This window comes from Pyxicephalus adspersus, chromosome 6, assembly GCF_032062135.1.
Source record: "Pyxicephalus adspersus chromosome 6, UCB_Pads_2.0, whole genome shotgun sequence".
NCBI lineage: Eukaryota > Metazoa > Chordata > Amphibia > Anura > Pyxicephalidae > Pyxicephalus > Pyxicephalus adspersus.
This window is the reverse complement of record NC_092863.1, coordinates 19,546,881-19,566,547: the sequence shown is the minus strand read 5'-3', so window position 1 is coordinate 19,566,547 and position 19,667 is coordinate 19,546,881. Positions and strand designations below refer to the sequence as shown.

Genomic DNA, 19,667 nt, shown 5'->3' with positions numbered 1-19,667 from the left:
GCAACTAGGCAGACGTGCACACACTGTGCCAAGAGACACACACATACTCATAGAAGGCAAGCCAACGGGACAGACGCACACAAACACATGGTCAATGCACAGACACGCAATGAGGGATGACAGACACACGTTTTATGTAAAGTGTGTAAATATAGTGGCAAAATATTGTTTAAAACTGAATTCCAGCCCTACCTTTTTTTTTGCATACTTGAGGATAGTCCTGACATGTGCTGAAAGCAATCAGTCCCATTTTCCTGCACATTGTTTTTTCCATACAACAAGCATTAAAAGCTGCCTTGACTTTCCCCTTTTGACTATTTGCTTTCTGTTTCACCAGCCATTTAGTCTAAGCTTCATATATGGGCATTCCTAAAAAGGTTTGTATTCAAATGCAGTCTATCCAGGATTGTCTATGTTCTGATACAGAGTGTGAGAGGCAGTGATGTGAGTGCATGTTTACTACTGTCATGGGGAATATTGCACACAAACTTCTGCTAAACCTACACCTGGTGGTACTAAAATGCAGTTCAGTAAGTCAGGTATATTGCAGGCTTGGATCCCCTGTGCTAATGATGTGCTTGCCTGAGTACTCATATTATGAGGTAGCTGAAATTTGTGATTAATTGTGCTGTCAGCATTGGCAGAGGAGAACTGATAACAAAGGCTAGTGAAAAATTGTTCAGGCAACAAGCTCAGCATAGGAAGTGGGAGATATGGAGGAAATTTTAGACTTGTCCAGAACTTAGTGTTAACACATGAGAGTGGGTTGTTGTGATTTCAGTAAAGGAGAGATAAAAGGTTGTCTGCACACTACAATGTAGAGCAGTCCTGCAGAGTATGAGTTTGATACATGCATGGAGAATCATGCATGGCACTGGAGATAAGCAGAGTGACTGTGCTCTCTCCCTCACCAAGTCCTTATCTCGGAAGCAGCTGTAGGATGCTGAGCTGTAAGAAATGAAATAACACCCTCCCTATCTTACCTACCTCTGATTGATCACTGGTCATAGAGACTGGCACTGACTTTGGGCTCCTTCTCTTGGGTCTTGAGGAAAGATCTTTTTTTTAGCCTTTGCAATGACATCACTAATTTTTGGTCAATCGGTCGTTCGTCGTTCATTTCCAATGATAATAATTGGAGGTGTGTACGCAGCTTAAGAAGAGAGCTTACACAGTACAGGGTTATAATAAAAAAAAAGTAGGAAGGGACACTACACAAAGGAAGTGACAAGCTTAGTGTTACATTAAGGTTCAGCTTGACCAGGGTAGCTCGGACCTTCTAGCCCATCCTTTAAAGCTCTGGGCTAGGCCTAGCACCCGGTCATGTGACCCTGCGCCTAATTCTTACAGCTACGGGCCTCTCTTTAAACTTTGCACTGACCTTCTTACATGTAATACAGCGATGTTCACATTCAAGTTACATTTCAGCAAGGTGGAAACCTTGGTAATTTTTATGCCTTGGTTGGTGCACAAGTGTGGTGTGCTAAAACAAGGACAACCGTCTGGAGAAACTCGCAGGATTCACCACTTACAAACACTGTCCACATATATAAATCTTTAACATTACGTAAATAAGGCGGCTAACACATGTAATATGATATATTTACAACATACACCAGCTAAAGCTAAATGAAGACAGCACTGCTTCTATATACACGGGTTAAGGAAGTTAGGTACTTGGGGCTTCAGAAATACAGGGGACAATGTCAGACTATGACTGCCACTCATATAACCCAACTTTATTGAGCTGGTCTAGAAATAGACCGGCTTCTCTAGTCATTCACACTAGAATAAAAAATGAACAGGAAGAGGAAATAAAACTAGTAGATAGCATGCTTGCAAGAATTTGAACCTGGTCTAGTCAGAAGAAGAGAGACTTTGGGCCTGATTTATTAAAGCTCTCCAAGGCTGGAGAGAATATACTTTCATCAGTGAAGCTGGGTGATCCAGCAAACCTGGGATGGATTTCTTCAAAAAAATTTGCTTTTTGCTTGCAAAATGTTTTCTGAACCAGATTCATTCTAGGTTGGCTGGATCATCCTGGATAGCTTTAATAAATCAGGCCCACTATATGGTGTGAGCAGAGGAAGCATATGTGTCTTTCTTCATGGAAGCACCGTTGCAGCAGCTAGTTCAAATAAAGGAGAAACAGCTAGCTATACTAAATAATGAAAAGAGAAAAGCAAAGGTGTACAATCTAATCACAAGAGTTGCTGGTAGAAGTACTGATGTATAGTTTCATCAATGTAGAGGAGGAATAAAAGTTTGCATATATGCAGTTTCAGATAATCAAGGATGTTCACATGTTTGTAAGAGCAGAACTACTATATACACTTTCAGAGCAGGCAATGAAAGGCGATCATGGAAGAAAGGGGGAAATTATGACGTTTGTAAAATTAAATGTTGAAACCAAAAAACAAAATCATTTATTTGGAAATATGACATGTTGTATAATCTTATGGAAATATGGAAAGCACAGATGTATAACTGTTTAGAAGGTTCTATAACTTGTAGGAGAAGAAGCAGCATACACGATACAAGCTTGAGGAAATCGTGTGGACACAAGAGAAAACACTGGCTCAGCTATACAGCTATGTGGACAATGTAAAGGCTACAGGTCCTAAATTTTGGAGCGCAGCTGATCTCTTCCTTACATCTTCCTTACAAATTGATATTATCTTTGTTCCAGTGCCGGAGACACAGGATGGGCACAAGGCTCACATCTATACAGTTGTATTATTACATTACAATGGATTCTTTGTGGAGATAATTGGAAAGGCCGCCTTTAATTGCTGATTTATATACTTTGCTGCTGACAGTAACCAGTGCTGGAGGGAGCTCAGTAATGTATTTTCTTTAATAAAAGTGGCCAATTTTTGTATGTGCCCCACTTGGGGATATAAACTTGGGTATAGTATTCTTTATCATTTTAGCACTGCCTTGGGATTTACCCTTGCGATATCTTAGTCAGCACTATAGATATTATAACAGCTATATATTATATAACAGTTTTCCAGAACCATCAGAACCAAAATATACACTGAAGCACATGTATTGCAGGCATTCCCATAACACTAATCTAGTATCAATATGGTATAATATTACATTTGGGTGAATGGAGGTCCAGGCCGCTGCAAACAGCTGTGTTTATTGTCTCTTTGCTCTCATGCCTCTGTCTAGCAGAAAAAAAAACTATTTATGAAACACAAATAGTGATAAGACCAACAATCACATCTGTTATAGTTAGAGGTATTACAAGACACAAAACAGTTGTGATGATCTATAAACCCAACCTGCATAACAATCATTGTCCCTTCCCCACACATAAAGCTTTACGATTGCATGTAAAAATGGAGGAATTAATATTTCTATAATTAGGATTATTAAATATTTGTATATTTATATCAAGCTTTATATGGGTTTGTTTTGTGTATTGTTAAATGTATATAGATTGAATAAAATTAAACACTTAGAGTGTGTTTGGCAGCCTAATATTGTGAATGGGCCGCCAAGATTGCTAACAGTCATGTGTTAACAAACCACAACAGTGTGAATTCATCCCGAGACCCATTCACTTCTTTGTATTGTAAAATCCTTTTTTCTCAACACATAGTATAGCATGACCACTGTACATTGCCATGGATTTTAGGCAGCTCACACATATTTTATGCACTGCGTTGTGCTGGTTAAAAAAATGATGTCCAGTTTTTCATGTGTCCAGCAAAGCAAAATGAATAAGCTGCCACAACACAGCATGTTGTAATAGGCTGCCTTAACACGTAGTAATCTGTTGCACTGAATTAACACAACACATTGAGTGAATGGGCCCTAACAGCGATCATTATGTATTTATGTCTATTTAGCTGCATTTTTTAGAGACAGGTGCATTGAATGATGCAGGGGTTGCTGTGCAGTTTGTACTGAGATGCAAGCATGTCTTAGATGATATAAACCTCAAGATATCTGTGCACTTGACAAGCTTCACAGCATATTTCTCTGCCCTTGCTCTTCCCCTCCTTCTGAAACTGGCTTGGTGTCTGCTCTCATTTATAAGAATTACCTGGCAGGAATAAGTTTGCCACAGGTTGTTCTAGACAATTGCTTTCTGCCTCAGAAAAGGAATGACCTGCTGAATATGACCGGCGTGTGACCGCTGCCTTCCAGCTGACCCTGGGTCCTCCTAACTCAATAGCACCTCGTGAGGTTAATAAATGGGGTCAGATGTCCCAGCACTGCCTCCTGAGTCACCGCACACATGCAACCTTGGAGAGCTAGAGCACAGCAGGAGAGCCATGCATCAATTCCTGCACCTTTTCATTAACATAAATCACCTATCTTGTGCAGAAAGGACACAGCACTGGCTTGAGCTTGAAAACATTGTATGAAAGTAGGAGTCCACCAGAGGGCAGCAGACATCTTCTACACCCCAAATACATTTTATTTATGGAAAGTAAGAAAATTAACTTTTTATGGAGATGTTGCCACATTCAGCTAAATGCAATTAAAACAAGAAATACAGAAGTATTTTAGTAATTAACACAAACCTTCTCTGTAGGTATATTGGATACTGAACCAAATAAACATGGCTATAAAGCAGTTAAATCCAATAAATAAACTTGAGTCCCCCCAAATACATTTCATCACTGATACTCATTACCCAAAATATATTTATTAACCCTTTGTGGAAGCTGACATTTTTTTATGTAAATGCAAGGCAGATGGACAGAATGAGAATGGCTCAATAAAAGCTGCAGTGTCCAAGAGATTCTATGAAATTAATTACAGCAGGATTGAGAAGGAAATTAAGTTGCAGCTGAATGCACAGGACTACAGCGCATTTTATTCCCAGACTCAGCATTCCCTGTACAGCCTCATAAATCCATGTATTTCATATGGGAAAAGAGACCTTTCCTGCTGCTAGTCCAGCTAGGGGCACACCTGCTCAGTTTTGTATTCACAAAGGTTCTTTAGAGAAGGGTTTTACTTGGATCATATACATTTATATAGGGAACAAAAGGCAACATCTTTGCTTAGATATTGGCAGTGTGTTTGGTAATTACAAAGCAGCTCCAGGTAAGGACAAGTAAATGTGTTTAGTTAACTACCAATGTTATACATCAATGAACAATCACTGAATAGCAGTACTAGGGGCTCGTTTAAATTAGCGCTAAGATCATGGGATTTCCTGACAGGTAGCAAGTGGCAACCACCAGGAAGTTGTAAAGACTAGCAAAGTAGTGTTTTTTGCTTGAAATCTCTGTGTTCTCCCCAGCCCCTTTTAGCTGGGCTCACCACCTGGCATTTTTGGATGACCCAGCTGTTTTTGAGTGGTTACTGAAGAGTTAAGTTATAATACAGGGGCTACCACCCGCCTATTATTTCCTACCAACCAGTTTAAAAAAAGTCTATAAAAACATTTGTAAATGCTTAAAAACAAAAACAGTGACAGGCCATTCTAATTCAAGGCCATGGAGGTGGCTGGGGCAGCAAACCACTGCTGGCTGCTGCATGTAAGGTGTAAAAAAATGTTACCGCAACCAACTACCTGCCCCAAGCTTTAACCTTTTTTTCAAGAGGTACCATAAGGTAAAACCTGTAAAATTAAATGGCTGTACTAAAAATCTTCTGTACTGAAAGTTTCATTGTTGGCAGAATGTTTTCAAAAATTCTTCAGGCTCAATGGAAAGGGAGAATACTGCTTTCCTTATAATAAAACAAAGTCATAGTTATGGCCGGCCTTGTCACTCTACAGTCAGTTTGATCAAATAAAGCACAAACTACATCAATATGGCTTTCACATGCCTTCCTAGCAGGGCAGCACCATCTTGCCAGTTGTTTTGTAAATGATTACATCCTCAGATCTATAATTCCATGAACATAATCATTTAAGGAATTTACTGAAGAAAGGTGGTCTCCCAAAATATTTAGTGAACGTATTAAAAATACTGACGTATAAAAGTTGGCTTGAAAGTTAGGCAACATTCAGGATGATGAATTCAGCAAAAATGCTGCAAAGGAGAAGCCACAAGGGAGAATGACTGGGGAAGTCTACATGTCGGGGGGTTGGCATTGAAGGAGTAGACATAGTGGCCCTGTCTCTTTAAGATTGAGTCTCCCGGAATAGTATCTATGCTTGGGAGCCATACTATCTACACATTTGAAAAGAAATGAAACTGAGTGCTACAGACTAACTAAAACTAAAGTACTAACAGGCCTAGGCATATTCTCCACATCAACAAACAAACCCCAAACTGCACTGTGAAAGCTTACATGATGCCTAGAAATGGTCTTCGAATGATTGGAAAAACCAACCTATCCCTAGGTTTCTCTATGTACCATCTTACCCATGAACACGGCATACTTGGCTCTGATAGACAATAAATCTGCCAGATTAGCCCAATGTCATCTGATTTTACTATTCACGCACTTCTGGATCTTAAACCCACGACCTTTATTTTTTTACTTTTCTAAAATATTGAGGATTGTAATTTTGAGTTTTGTACAAGAAGATAGCGGAAAAAGTATGATGTGAAGTATTCTACACCAACCACAAACAATTTCAGTTTTAAGCATTCCATCGTACCTAAAGTGATTGCTGAGATTAGATGAGATGGACTCATTTTTTTTCTACCCTATGTTGGGTTAAGGTAACAAAATACAAGAAGTATAAATATATATATATTTTTTTTAACACAGCATACAACCGATTTCCCCTTGAGATTTTTTTTTTCTGTACTCTAGACATACTGCGAGAAGCACTGGATTTACAGTATGTCATATAAATCAATTGTTATTGGCAAAGGAATGATATACATTACGCAGCCTGGAGAACATAATAAAATGATGTTTCTGCTGTCTTCTCCTGACTGCTTCCTGTATAAGGCAAATACATTCTAAAAAGGAAAAGTCCTACACCCCGTGTTATTTCTGCAGGCTACAGAATAGAATTAGTTGAAATTCTTAGAATCAATGACAAATCTTTAGAATTCAATAAACAAGAAAACGCTCTGGTAATATGGCAAATCAACTTTATATTAAAACAAGAATTCTTACCAGGCTAGCTAAGGATATAGTGATTTTATCTGAACTACAAACAGGAGACAAGATGACCCTGACCTGAATACATCATATTCTGTCCAATCATACCAGGATTCATGATAATTATGCTAATAAATACACAATACATAGTAAGATAAATGTGGCCCACAACTAGAGGTACATCTGAATACTGAGATGACTGCCCGAAGAAAACAAGCAAATCTGCACACTTATTGATGATATGGGGGTTGCATGTTGCAAGAAAACTCCCTTTGCAGTACTTTTTAGAAGCAGGTCCGAAATATCATACATATTTTCTTTCAGTGTAAGGTTCTCTTTAAAGACTCTAATAAGAAGTAACAGGTCTTTTGCTACATGCACAGACAAAAACACACAAAATCTGTTCCTATAGTAGACATACAAATTTCAGTTCCACAACTTCCATATTTTTATTAGGCCATGATTTCTGATAAAGTTTTTCCACTAGCCAATCTGTTTCCCCTTACTAAAACCAAACTACTGAAATGGATAAACATACTAAATAGATTAGAAGAATTTACAGATGGGGTATTTTAAGATTGGGGGCAACTTTAGACAAACTTTGGTCTCCAGACCTCCAAAAAGAAATCAAAAATTTCTTTGTATGGCAAGCACATCTAACGACTTCACTCAGCAGCTATATGGTACGTGTGGAAGTCAGATCTGTTGGAGAATATACCACACATTACTTTCTTTTTTATATTACACAGCAGTAATGACTTTTAGACAATTTTCTAAGAACTTATAGCCTCCAATTATTATAAAACTGCCCCTAAAAAACAGAAAAAACATGATTCATTTTATGATCATATGAACTGACACACAGTAATTAATTACTTGGAATATTTGTAATTAATATGTCTTCTGACTATTTACAGAACCTTTACCTTTTATTTTTTGTTTTGTATTCACTGTAGAAAGTAAATTTAAAAAGTAAAGTGGCAGCCCCCTCCAAATATACCATGGTAACTAAATAAACCATGAAAAAATCAAGAGGATCTCACAAACAGGAAGTTACTAGTGAAATCAACAATTAAAGAAACAGAGAAGTTTTTTCTTTCCAGCAAAAGTAAGATTGTATTTAACGCCAGGAGGGTATATAATCAGTGGTCAATGAAAATTAAACGTTCACAACAAAGAAAGTAATACACCCCCATTAAAATTCTCATGATCCCTGTCATCTATACATTAACACCTAAGTGAATTCCATGAAGAGGAAACGTCTCAATCACGACGCGTTTCGCCAATAGGCTTCTTCAGGGGATATATTGGGAGCGTAGCTTAACGTAACTATGAGACAGAGCAACGAGGCATTTTCTTTGCTAGCAATAGTTTGTTAAACTGAACTAACTTTAAAAGATTGACAAACTGACAAAAGAGGTTGGTAAATCTAACCTCTTGGTAGTATCTTATACAAAATACTAAAAAAAAAAAAAAAAATCCTAGAAATGATTTCTCTAAATAAGGCATCGTTAGGTAGTTTGACCCACTCTTCATGAGCAAACTGCTCAATCTGTGTCAGGTTTGAAGGGTGGCTTCTCTACAAAGCATGTTTAGTTCTTTCCAGAAATGTTTAAATATTTTCCAATTCAGTATAGATAATATTTGAGATTAAATCAAAACTATGGTACCTAAAAATTTCATTAATCAAGCACAAAAAAAATGATAGAAGGTAGCACATTTCCCAATACTTTATTATTATGTAACATCTATTCAAAAGTATTTCACCTTGCTCAAAATACGAATGATGTCTCCGCGCTGAAATGACAGCTCATCACTCTTGTCACTCGTGCAATCCCAGAGTCCCTGGTAATAATCTGCATAATTAATTATAGATCCGCCTGCAGGAAAAAAAAATTAGTAAAAAATGCTTAATAGAGTCAAACACACTTGTTTCAGTAATTTCCTATCCCACATATTAGGAATATATATAAACACTAAAATTCAAGAAAGTATGAAAAAATGTAATATCATGCAAAAAAAAAAAAAAGGGAAAAAAAAACACTGCTTTTTGAAGATTGGTAATTTGAGCTAATAAACCTAAGATATATTTAAACATAAAAAGTCGAATATTAATATTTGGAAAGATGTTAGAATTCGTCTGCCTTACAGTACTCTGACTGCTATTACTTTGCATATTCATGTACTGTGTAGCAGACAGTAGCCTACTGTTCCATGACCACAATTCCCAAACATAGATTTATCATGTATACACAAGACAGCTAGTAATAGGCACATTTAACTGCACTAATTCTGTAATGTTAGGAAGATATTTCACCACTTGAACTGATAAACAGAGAAATCAGTGGTGAAAGAGAACATGGAGATGTTAGAATTGGATGAGGGCGTATTTCTTTTACAAACTCATTTTCTTGCTTTTTAATTGTGCAGATTGCAGTAACCCAGAGTCACCAAAACTATTTTACCTGTTCTCAGTTTGGAGCACTTATAACAAAGGCAACAGTTAAAGGATGCACACTCTATTCCATACCTTCTAGATCTGAGGAATTATGTCCCTGATCATCATCTGTTCAAAGAAAAAATAAAAAGACATGTTAATATCATACAAACACACACGTGTATATATGTATGTATATATATATGTATATATATATATATATATATATATATATATAAATTACCATTCAAAAAAGGGTCAGTTGGTTGACTGCAAAACTAACTGGCAGATCTGCTCGGGTATACCAGGCCTAAGTGTCTTCAGAGATTCTAGGCAATTTCACCAAAATTTGTAGATAACACATACATTTGCTAAGTGTGTGAGGTATAACACTTATGAATGTAGTACTGAAATAAAATGAAAGCTGTTGATGCGGACTTGCTTCTAAAAATGCAAGCCGTTTGGTTGTCTGTAGCTTTAATAATTGCAATAACCCAGAACAAGCATGTACTTAAATGAAATAAGTCAGAGATCAGAATTATTTGTATACTTATGTCAGTAATACGGTAATATGTCAGCAAATACTAGCTATACAGCTAGACAACTAGTATTTCTGGAAAATTTTAACCTAACTCAGTCTCAACAGTTAGACCTCTCGAAAGGCACCAGATGCTTTTCGGAAACCTATGGAAGAGTATTGGGTAGCCGTAAGGACCCAAAAGGGGTTCTAATCCTTTCTCATATGGACATACATTTTTAGGTTTAGTCTGAACCAAAATGTTATGTTGAAAACCAGATAAGGATGGAGACCATTTCTATTTTTTTTTTTTTTGCAAAGCCGAAATGTAAGGCTCCAGAACACATGCAGATTCCATAATCCTAAATTGCCCCCCAACCTAAAGTATTCAAATTGAGGTTTCCCTCATAGATACTGTCATAATTGGAAAGATCATCCCCTAGGTACACATGCAAAAAGAAAAAATTAAACCCCAAAGTTACCTTATTTTTTACATTTTATTTACCTACCATTCCGACTGGTAAAACGTAATATATTTTCAGTAAAGAAGTTCTACAACCAACTGGAAGACATGTCAGTCAGTCAGTGATAGTTTGGGAGTAGTCATGGCTAAATAACAAGATAGTTTGGGAGCTTGTTTTCGTTAACAACCGTTTTTATTGAGGAATGGTAGCAAAAAACAAATACAAAAAGTCACATAAGTGTAAAAAAAGGGACATGAAAAATTTTAATAGAACAAGAGAAAACAGAATATCAAATACACAGTATACAAGGAAAAAGGAAAAGGGGGTAAAGACTGTGCCTGAAGCCTGAGGATCCTCCAGAATACCAACTAAATACTAAATACTAAAACACAAAATACAAAATAAGTACTAAAGAAAGCGAGCTTTTAGAGGGCCGTGGAGCCCTGGAGAGTAGGGTGACTGTAAACAATCTAGGGGTCCCACACCTCCAAAAACTGGTCATGGGTGTCAGTTAAAATGCTGGCCAAGTCCTCATTTACCATAAATATATCTAGTCTAGACTTAACGTCACTGAAGGCCACTCCCTCAGTCCTCCAAGCCCCGGCTATTACTTGTTCAGCCACCAGAAAAACAAAGGTTGCCAGGTTTCCAGAGGACCAAAAGAGCCCCAAATCTGGAAGGTGTAGGAGGGCACGCCATGGATCCCGGATCATGGGTCTATTCAGCAAAGAACCGAGTAGGTCATGTACTGATTGCCAAAAACTGGATAGTTTAGGACATGTCCACCAAATATGCAGCACCGATGGCATCACAGCCTCTAAAACATCGACCCATTGATTCAGGATGAAAGCGTGCCAACCTTGCGGAGGTCAAATACTATCGTAATAATACCTTATACGAAGATTCCTGTGAGGTCACATTATTAGAACAGGAGGATATAGACCTCCATACATCTTCCCACACCTCATCAGGTTGGTTACAACCCAGATCCGCCTCCCATCTACATACATATGGCTGCAATCTGGCGGAAGGTACAGCAATAAGCTGTCTGTAGAGTAGGGAGATAAGGCCCAGGGATAACCAAGCTCGATAGCAGATCCTTTCAAACGGAGTGGGAGCCAGCGGACTGTGCACCTGCTTCACAGAGAGCAACAGCCAATGATGCAGTTGCATGTATCGGTAATATTCCCTGGGGGGGATTTCATAAATTGTACGCAACTGATCCCAGGACTTAACCCCCAACTAGATGATAAGCCAAGCATAGACTCTTTGTCCTTCACCATGGAAATGCCATAGGGTTCATATGTCCAAAAGGTAACAGGGGATTGAAACGGATAGATTGCAGAGGTGCCAATGAAGACATGAGCCGAAACCTGCTTCTATAGGTATCCCAAACTTTAAGGGAGTGCCGCATCAGAGGGCTAGGAAGCTTGGGGTGCAGTGAAGATGGTAAATTACTTTTAGAAGTAACTGTGTACTGTAGTCTTCTTCATGGGTAAATAAGGCATCCCCCTGAAAATAAGCCCTAGAGCATATTTTGGCCTTCCAAAAAAAATAAGACAGTGTCTTATCATCGGGGAAACAGGGTATGTGTGATCACTATAAGATATTGTAACAACTACTATTTTGCTAAACAGTCATCAATGTGTATAATAATACTATATTTTATGTATTGTATTTTGGATGCTGTATACCTTGAGTAAAATTAAACAAAATGATACCATAAAAGCCCCTCCATGCCTGTTTTTCTATTCTATGCTTGTATAAACTATTAATCTGATCTGAATAAGTAACCTTATTTTTATTTCAGAACAATTTTATTCATATCCGTAATTGTATGAAAGTAAAAAAGATCTACTATCTCCCAGGATATTTATAAATATGTAACAGTAGGTGGTATATTTCAGTTAAATAGGCCATTAGTGGTGGTGACCAGAGGTAATTGGTAGTTAGTATCCTTAATATTTTGCATTGTAAAATCTGTACGTAATTACAATGAATGTAAACTTTTAAAAATACTTTTTAAAAATGTTAACATTTAGAAATATAATAAAATCGGTTCCTAATGTACAATATAATAACACCCAAATCACTTAAATACCACCAATCAAGTTGATGATGCCAAAGAAATGCAAAATGATACAATAATCCCACTGCTATCAGTTTTAATTGGTATACAACTGGAAACATGGAAAATCGTTTTACTTTTAAACTATTGGATCTGGAATATTGCTGGAAACAAGTTTGGTAAAAATGTTCTGAGTTCCATAAACAATAGCAGTAACTGGTCTGCTAAAGAAAAATGGTTTAAATGAAGAAAAGGCAGTCTACCGCATCTGTGAGAGGGGCTCGAAGTGGCAGGAGAGTCAATATCTACAGTGCTGACCCCATTTCATAACAAGAAGCTCTGCAGATCCCTCCGACATGGTGGATATCAGATTATGTGTCAAATCCTGACTGAAGGTGATCCATTCATGCCTTGTTAGTGCTTGGGTTCATCACAATTGGTCTTCTTTTGCTTATTCACCTGCTTTTTGAGACCATACAACAGGTTCTCAGTGGGATTAAGATCTGGGGAGTTTCCTAGCAATGGGTGTATGTACACATGTATTGTCTCAGAAAACTTCACTGTTGGCACAACACCGGACTCATGGTAGTGTTTATCTTTTCTTCTCCAGACAATTAATTTTCCAGGTGTCACAAACAGTCAGGAGAGGGATTCATCAGAGAAAATAACCATACACTAGTCCTCTGTAGTCCAAGCTATGTATTTCTTAAAAATTTCAATCTGTCCTTGATGTTCCTCTTGGATAAAAGTGGCTTCTTTGCTCCCCTTTTTGACACGGGGCCATGTCTTCACCTCACTGTGCATGCAGACACCTGTTACCCACCTATTACCTATATTAAGCAAGCTCTTCAATTCTGGAGCTGCCTTCCAAGCAGTAGAAGGTCCTGGTGCTTGCTTGACACTCTTGGACCTCCTAAAGTGTTATTGCAAATGAACCGCTCACCTTGAAGTTCTTGATGATCCAGTAAATGTTTTTTTAGGGGAAACATTCTTAGCAGCAAGTCATGAACCAAAGCGGATCGCTAAATGTTGTTTTAGGACAGCTGTACAAATGCTAGTCTGTTTGAATTTGTTGTCACAAGAGGAAAAAACTTGATGTCACATTATCTGCTACATATGGGTACAACTAACTAACAAGACTAGCCCAGAACAAGGAACAGTATAAAATTGTTGGGAAGTGCTGCAAAATATATACAAAATTTCTAGCTGCTAAAAAAGGATGTACAGCCATGGGAAAAAGAAAGTACATTTTTATCCTTTTTAGGGTTTTGAACATTGTATTTAGGACATCATAAAGTAACACATGGTCATTAGGATGGCTTAAAATTAGGCAAATACAACCACAATATGAGGTTGAACAACAACAACATATTAGGCTTTGTTATTATCTATTTAACAAAGACGAAGTCAAAATACTGAAGAAAAAATTAAGTATACCCTTACAATCAGAATTAAGAGGGTAAGTAGAAGCCACGTGCTGCAAAGGCACTTGAATATGTGATCATAAGCAAGCATGACCATCTCGATAAAAGTTTTGGCAGTTTGCAAGTCTGGAATAGTCATGTGTATGTTAACACGGGCATGGTTTAATAAAGCTCTTTAAAACTGAAGAAGATAGGCTATCATGGTTGAAACTTTTTGATGCAGCAAACATAAAATGAATTTGGTCAATGACTATAATTATGCCAAAAAAGCAAATGATTAAGAAATCCAATCCAGGTTTGCTGGATCACCCAGGCTCACCTATGATACCCTATCTTCTCCAGTCTTGGAGATCTTCAATAAATGAGGACAAATACCTCAGTGAGGCAAGTGTAGCTGTCCACAACCCATTCAAAGGGTTTGATTAAGAATATTTACAAGTAGAAAACTTTCAAGACAGCTACCAATAATCCCAACAGTATACATCCCAGCAAATTCACACGAAGGTCAGATCAAGCAATGCTCAGAGAGATGTTAAATGTTAAATTTTATGACAAAAAAACTGGAAAAAGACCGAACAAGTATGGTTTGTTTGGAAGGGTTGCCAGGAGAAAGCTTCTTTTCTCTAAAAAGAACATAACATTAGTTAGGTATGAAGCCTCAATACATAGCTAAGTAGGCTTGGCATACAAAAAGTATAGATTTAATCTTCATCCTTACATCTGACATCAAACCGCGAATAGGATTTCCCAGTTTATGGCTATACTAGTACAATTGAATGTCAGGTCTGGCGATCTGTGCTTCCAAATTATAAAATATACTGTTCCATGGCTTACATAATAATAGACCCATTTACGTTTGGCTTACATAATACTAGACCCATTCTAATTTCTGGCACATGAGCAAACCTGGAGGGGGAGCTACAGTTTTTATTAATAGTTTCCATGAAAATGGGAATACTAAGTTCTGTGTAGGGTAGGTTATTTTACACCACTTAGACTAACACCAAACTACCATTTAGACCACCACTTAACAAGAGTATTTAAATTAATGAGCAATATCGGCAGTTATTCATACAATATAACCACAGTGTTTTTAGAATATGGCTTGTCCAGCTCACCTATCAGTTTCGAAGCCCTACAAGGACTTCAGTAAAAGTAGCCCGTCAACCTTTACAAATGCATCCTCTACAGACTTGCTTGATGAATACAAGACAACACACTGTAGTGTTGCTGCTGAACATAGAGACAGGGAGGTGCGTAAAAAACTAAATCCAGCCTCCTTGAAGTCCAAACAGCTTACTTACTACAGGGGAACCCTACGAGGGTATTAGGGAACCATCCCACGGCTTTTCCTGTGATATCCTTTAGAGATCCCCTGGGAATGAGGTACTGTGTTTTACCTGTTTAAGTTAAACACAGGGCTCCCAGGTCACTAAGCCATCCACTCATTAATTCTGCTTAAGATAATAAATGTTGTCGCACAATAACACGAATTTAACTAGCATAAGCAAAAGTGATGGGATCCATCACCTAATATTTTGTTGCATAACCGTTAGAGGCAATAAATAGTACTTACTTCTGTACCTGTCAACAGGTAGTTTGACCCGCTATTGCTGAGCAGGGCTCAAAAATGGCCACTTTACTATAATATTATGTTTTGTACTACTGAATGGAAAGAATGAATTTTGTTACATACAGAATAGGCTATATTGGGTGCAAATTACTTTTTCCAGTCCTGTTATTTCACATACAGCTCTTTTTTGCGAAGGGGTACCAACAAATGTATCTATGTTCCGATATTTCTGTATGTGTATACATACACTGCTATTATCAATATTCATAAATTCAGAATATAATCTCTCTATAAAAGTACAAGAAAACTATTCTTAGCTAGTTTCTGTTTTTATAGAGAGGAAATTAACAAAGGTGAGATGTCTTGTATTTAAATACTGTAAACTGTGCATAGGTTAGAGATACACAGTGCAAGCAATATATTGCTTAGTTCTCCTTCCTGGACTGGAGCCCATCTCAAGTCTAATGCATGTATGCTGTTGTCTCTTGCTAACCAGTGGCAATCAATGAGAATTAGGTCAGCTTTTTATAAAATACAAATTGGGCCCCATGCAGGAGGGTCAGCGGATTGGCGGCTCTGCCACCATTAGAGAGGAACATCTCTCCTAAATAAATCAGACATGATTGTGGAGCGCTGCGCCCGCCAGACACAAACTCATTCACATTGATTTGAAGATAAATTATTGAAAGTGGCTTCGCTCACTTTCTGCATTTATAAAAACAACAAAGTGAGTGTATTGGCAAAACAGACAAAAGGTAGGCACTCCTTGTCCTCTTCACTTAGATGTCACTTAATTTGTCTGATCTTTTTTTTTTTCCAAGGAAATTAATTCTTTCCAATAATATATCTAAAAATACTAACAGCACTACACAAATTTCACAGTTAAATAAACTGCACAGAACAAAATGCAAATTATGAATTACAGATTATAGGATTATATTAGAGTATACATGTACAGTCTGAGTTTGGCACATGTTGGATGTGAAGGAGTGGTTGCCCGTCTTGGCAAATGGCACCGATTGGCTGGAATAGATTGTAAAAAGTACGAAGTATCTAATAAAGAATTCAGCAACGGCTGTTCTAAATGATTGTCTGCTTGCTTTCCTGGTCTGATGTAAATGGCTCTGCAGGAACCTGCCTGGTCCCAGCGCTCTCTCTTGTGTACAAACATCCGCTTCTGTACCAGTCTGTCTGGAACATGATCTCCTCTGTGCTGTTGAGAGAGAGTTCTTAATGTTTCCTTCTTAAAAGTCACATGGCCACTTGCACTCCACAGAAACCAACTTAAAAAGACCTTGTGATGGCCCAACTAATAGAGGCATCCAGGAGCCGGGTGAGAGTGCAGACCACAGGCACCTGGTGGGCACATTAACAAACTCAATGAGTCAACTTTGTTAGTCTCAACTACTGAATGTTTCACATTTATAATGTTCCATTTTCCAGCTCTTTGTCATCTTAAGCTATTTTATTGGCCTTTTGATAGAGAAGTCCTTTTTCTTGTCCATTTACAAACCACAATAGACTTGGTGGAGAGTGCACAAATAAATTGGTAGCAAAAGACTGCAATATCACCACTATGGTGCATGTTACATTCAAGTAAGTGTCTTAAAGTGAGAAATTAAAGTGAACCTGCAAGGAAGGCAATATGAGGTGTGATTACAAATTCAAGTACAATACAGCACTTTGGATACACAAAATACCCCAGAGTACAGAACTGTAGATACAAAGTGAAAATCAAATACAGCAATGTGAATAAACAATGGAAGTCCAGTATATTACTTAAGCTATGCAGACAAAGTCAGGAATGGTACTGTTATTACACAGTGGAAGGAAGAGAAAAAAAAACAAGCACAATCCAAGAATGTGAAAACATACAAAGAGCTCTATGGATACATTTATATCTCATATACAACAGGGACAATGCAGCATGACAGTGTGACCACACCGAGACTGTACAGCCAGTGATAAGATGTGTGGTTGCCAATTGGAAAAGCCACTGTAGCCTATTTAACTCTAAATCCAGTACAATTGGGTAGGTACACAGAGGCAGATCGGCAAAGCTATGTTATTAGTACACAGTTCAATACACCAGTGAATTACACTACACAACAAGTGCCTAGTACGGGGCTATAAATGCACACAGGTAGTCCTGTGCAGCAGTATACTTACACAGTGTTTAGTACACCAGATTGGTAATACAGACCACATCAAGTACAGCAGTGTTACTTCACAGGGACACTCCAGTACAGTTTGTTATACAGGGATAATCCAGTGCAGAAGTGTAATTACACAGACACGGTCCAATACACCAGTGTTATTAGGAGCAGTTTAATACAGCAATATATTCATACAGAGGATGCACGGTATAATAAAATGGTTACACTTATGCAGTGCGGTACCAGAATGAATTATATAGACACAGCAGTGTTTTTACATACACTAACATACCCTAGTATACCAGTGACATTGTACACAAACGGTCTGGTACAGCACTGATGGATTACACCAAAACAGTCTATTACAAGGTTATTACTACATGGACACTGTCTAACATATAAATGTTAAAAATTAGTAATGTCCTTACACAAACACAATCAGTGTGATTATACAGATGAAGTGTGTTTACACTGAAACCGATCAGTACAGCAGTCTGCTTATGGAAAGACAGCCCAAGTACGGTACTGTAACAACACAGAAAACAGAAATAGTACAGTACAGTACTATGGCAGTGCAACAGAGCAGTGTAATTATGCAGACCGGGACTGCACTTTGTTATACAGATTTAGAACTAATTCATCTGATATGCAGCTGCAATATGGTGGCCACAAAGATGTGAACTTTTCTTTGAACTTTCTTTCTTTTTTTTCTTTCTTTTTGCCTACCATGGAAGCACAATAAGAGTGGCATGCAATTCTTTTTGTTACAGGTCCGTTGACAAGCTGAGTTGGGGTGCCATTCAGGAATTATGTCACTGCAGCACCCCAACACTTGTTCTTCTGTGTATTACCACACGTTGTAATGCTCGCTGTGTGCCCTTCAGCACATACATGTGAACCCAGATTTAAAGAATGTAACATTTAAAAGCAAAAATTAAATATTTTGTAGCTCAGTCCCTAAATATAGTGGCTGCATAAATTTCCTTTTTTTCCGGATTCATTTTTATCTTGTGGTTTTGCAGAAACAAGGTGGGAACAAGTGTTCCTGTGCTTTTCAGTAGAACTGAGCTGCTCACTACCACCCTGCTTTATTCTCTGTTGTAGTGGTCACCAACCAGTGGTCCGTGGCTCTGACTGGTGCGCCCCCCAGCGAGGTCAGGAGAAGGACCTGGGGGGCGCACCGGCCAGAGCCACAGACCATGTCCCCCATATGGACACAACCAGTACCCGCCCACTCAGGCTCAGACCTGGTCCAGATTCCATGGATTTAGTGGTCCTTGAGGTCCGGAAGGCTGGTGACCACTGATCTATTGGGCTGTAGTGTGTAACCCAAGGAAGCAGCCGAGTGGCGTGAGTAAGCATCAACTGCACTGCAACCTCACTGCCAGACTCAGGATACCCTTGGATTAAGAGCAATCATTCTATGAAGAAGCAGTTATCCCACATAATATATAACTATATTATCTGCTAAAGAACACAATGTTTTCAATGAAAATGAGGATAGGATCTTTTACATTGCCTGCAGTTTGTGTGTGGTTTTTAATATCTGAACCAGAATGCTTGTTGGCCTACTGTCCTTTGTGTTTTTAGAATCTTGACTCACTTTCTTTTCCCATTAACCCCTATCAGTCGCACCATCCTTGTTCAGTAATGGGAATGTGTGAGTTATGTCTATGCTTCTTTTCTTTATTAGCAGAGACAAATAGGAGGTTGAGTGAAAGATATTAACCTTCCTGATTGCTAGTAAAGCCAGCTTCCCATAGTTGTGTTATGTGAAAATTTGATCCTATAAACAGGAACCTCACTGCTCAATTGCACTGAAAGCTTGATACCGTCATATAATCTATTGCTGGCATCATGCAAATTTATATGTGGATGTCATGGGTTACTGCACTTTGCATATCAGCAATGCTTTTTAAATACAGCAAAATATGTTTGCTTTGGTATATATATATATATATATATATATATATATATATATATATATATA

The 19,667-nt window shown here is 38.0% G+C and overlaps 1 protein-coding gene across 1 annotated transcript in view; it reads right to left on the bottom strand.

Moving 5' to 3' along the window:
* Positions 1-8,790: 8,790 nt before the first annotated feature.
* SKAP1 (src kinase associated phosphoprotein 1) overlaps positions 8,791-19,667 on the bottom strand; it is a 163,196-nt gene continuing 152,319 nt past the window's right edge. Inside the window, exons 11-12 of the mRNA XM_072413693.1 lie at positions 9,569-9,604; positions 8,791-8,918 (exon numbers count right to left, since the gene is read on the bottom strand). Of these exons, the coding sequence (XP_072269794.1) occupies positions 8,791-8,918; positions 9,569-9,604 (164 nt within the window). The remainder of the gene's footprint in view (positions 8,919-9,568; positions 9,605-19,667) is intronic.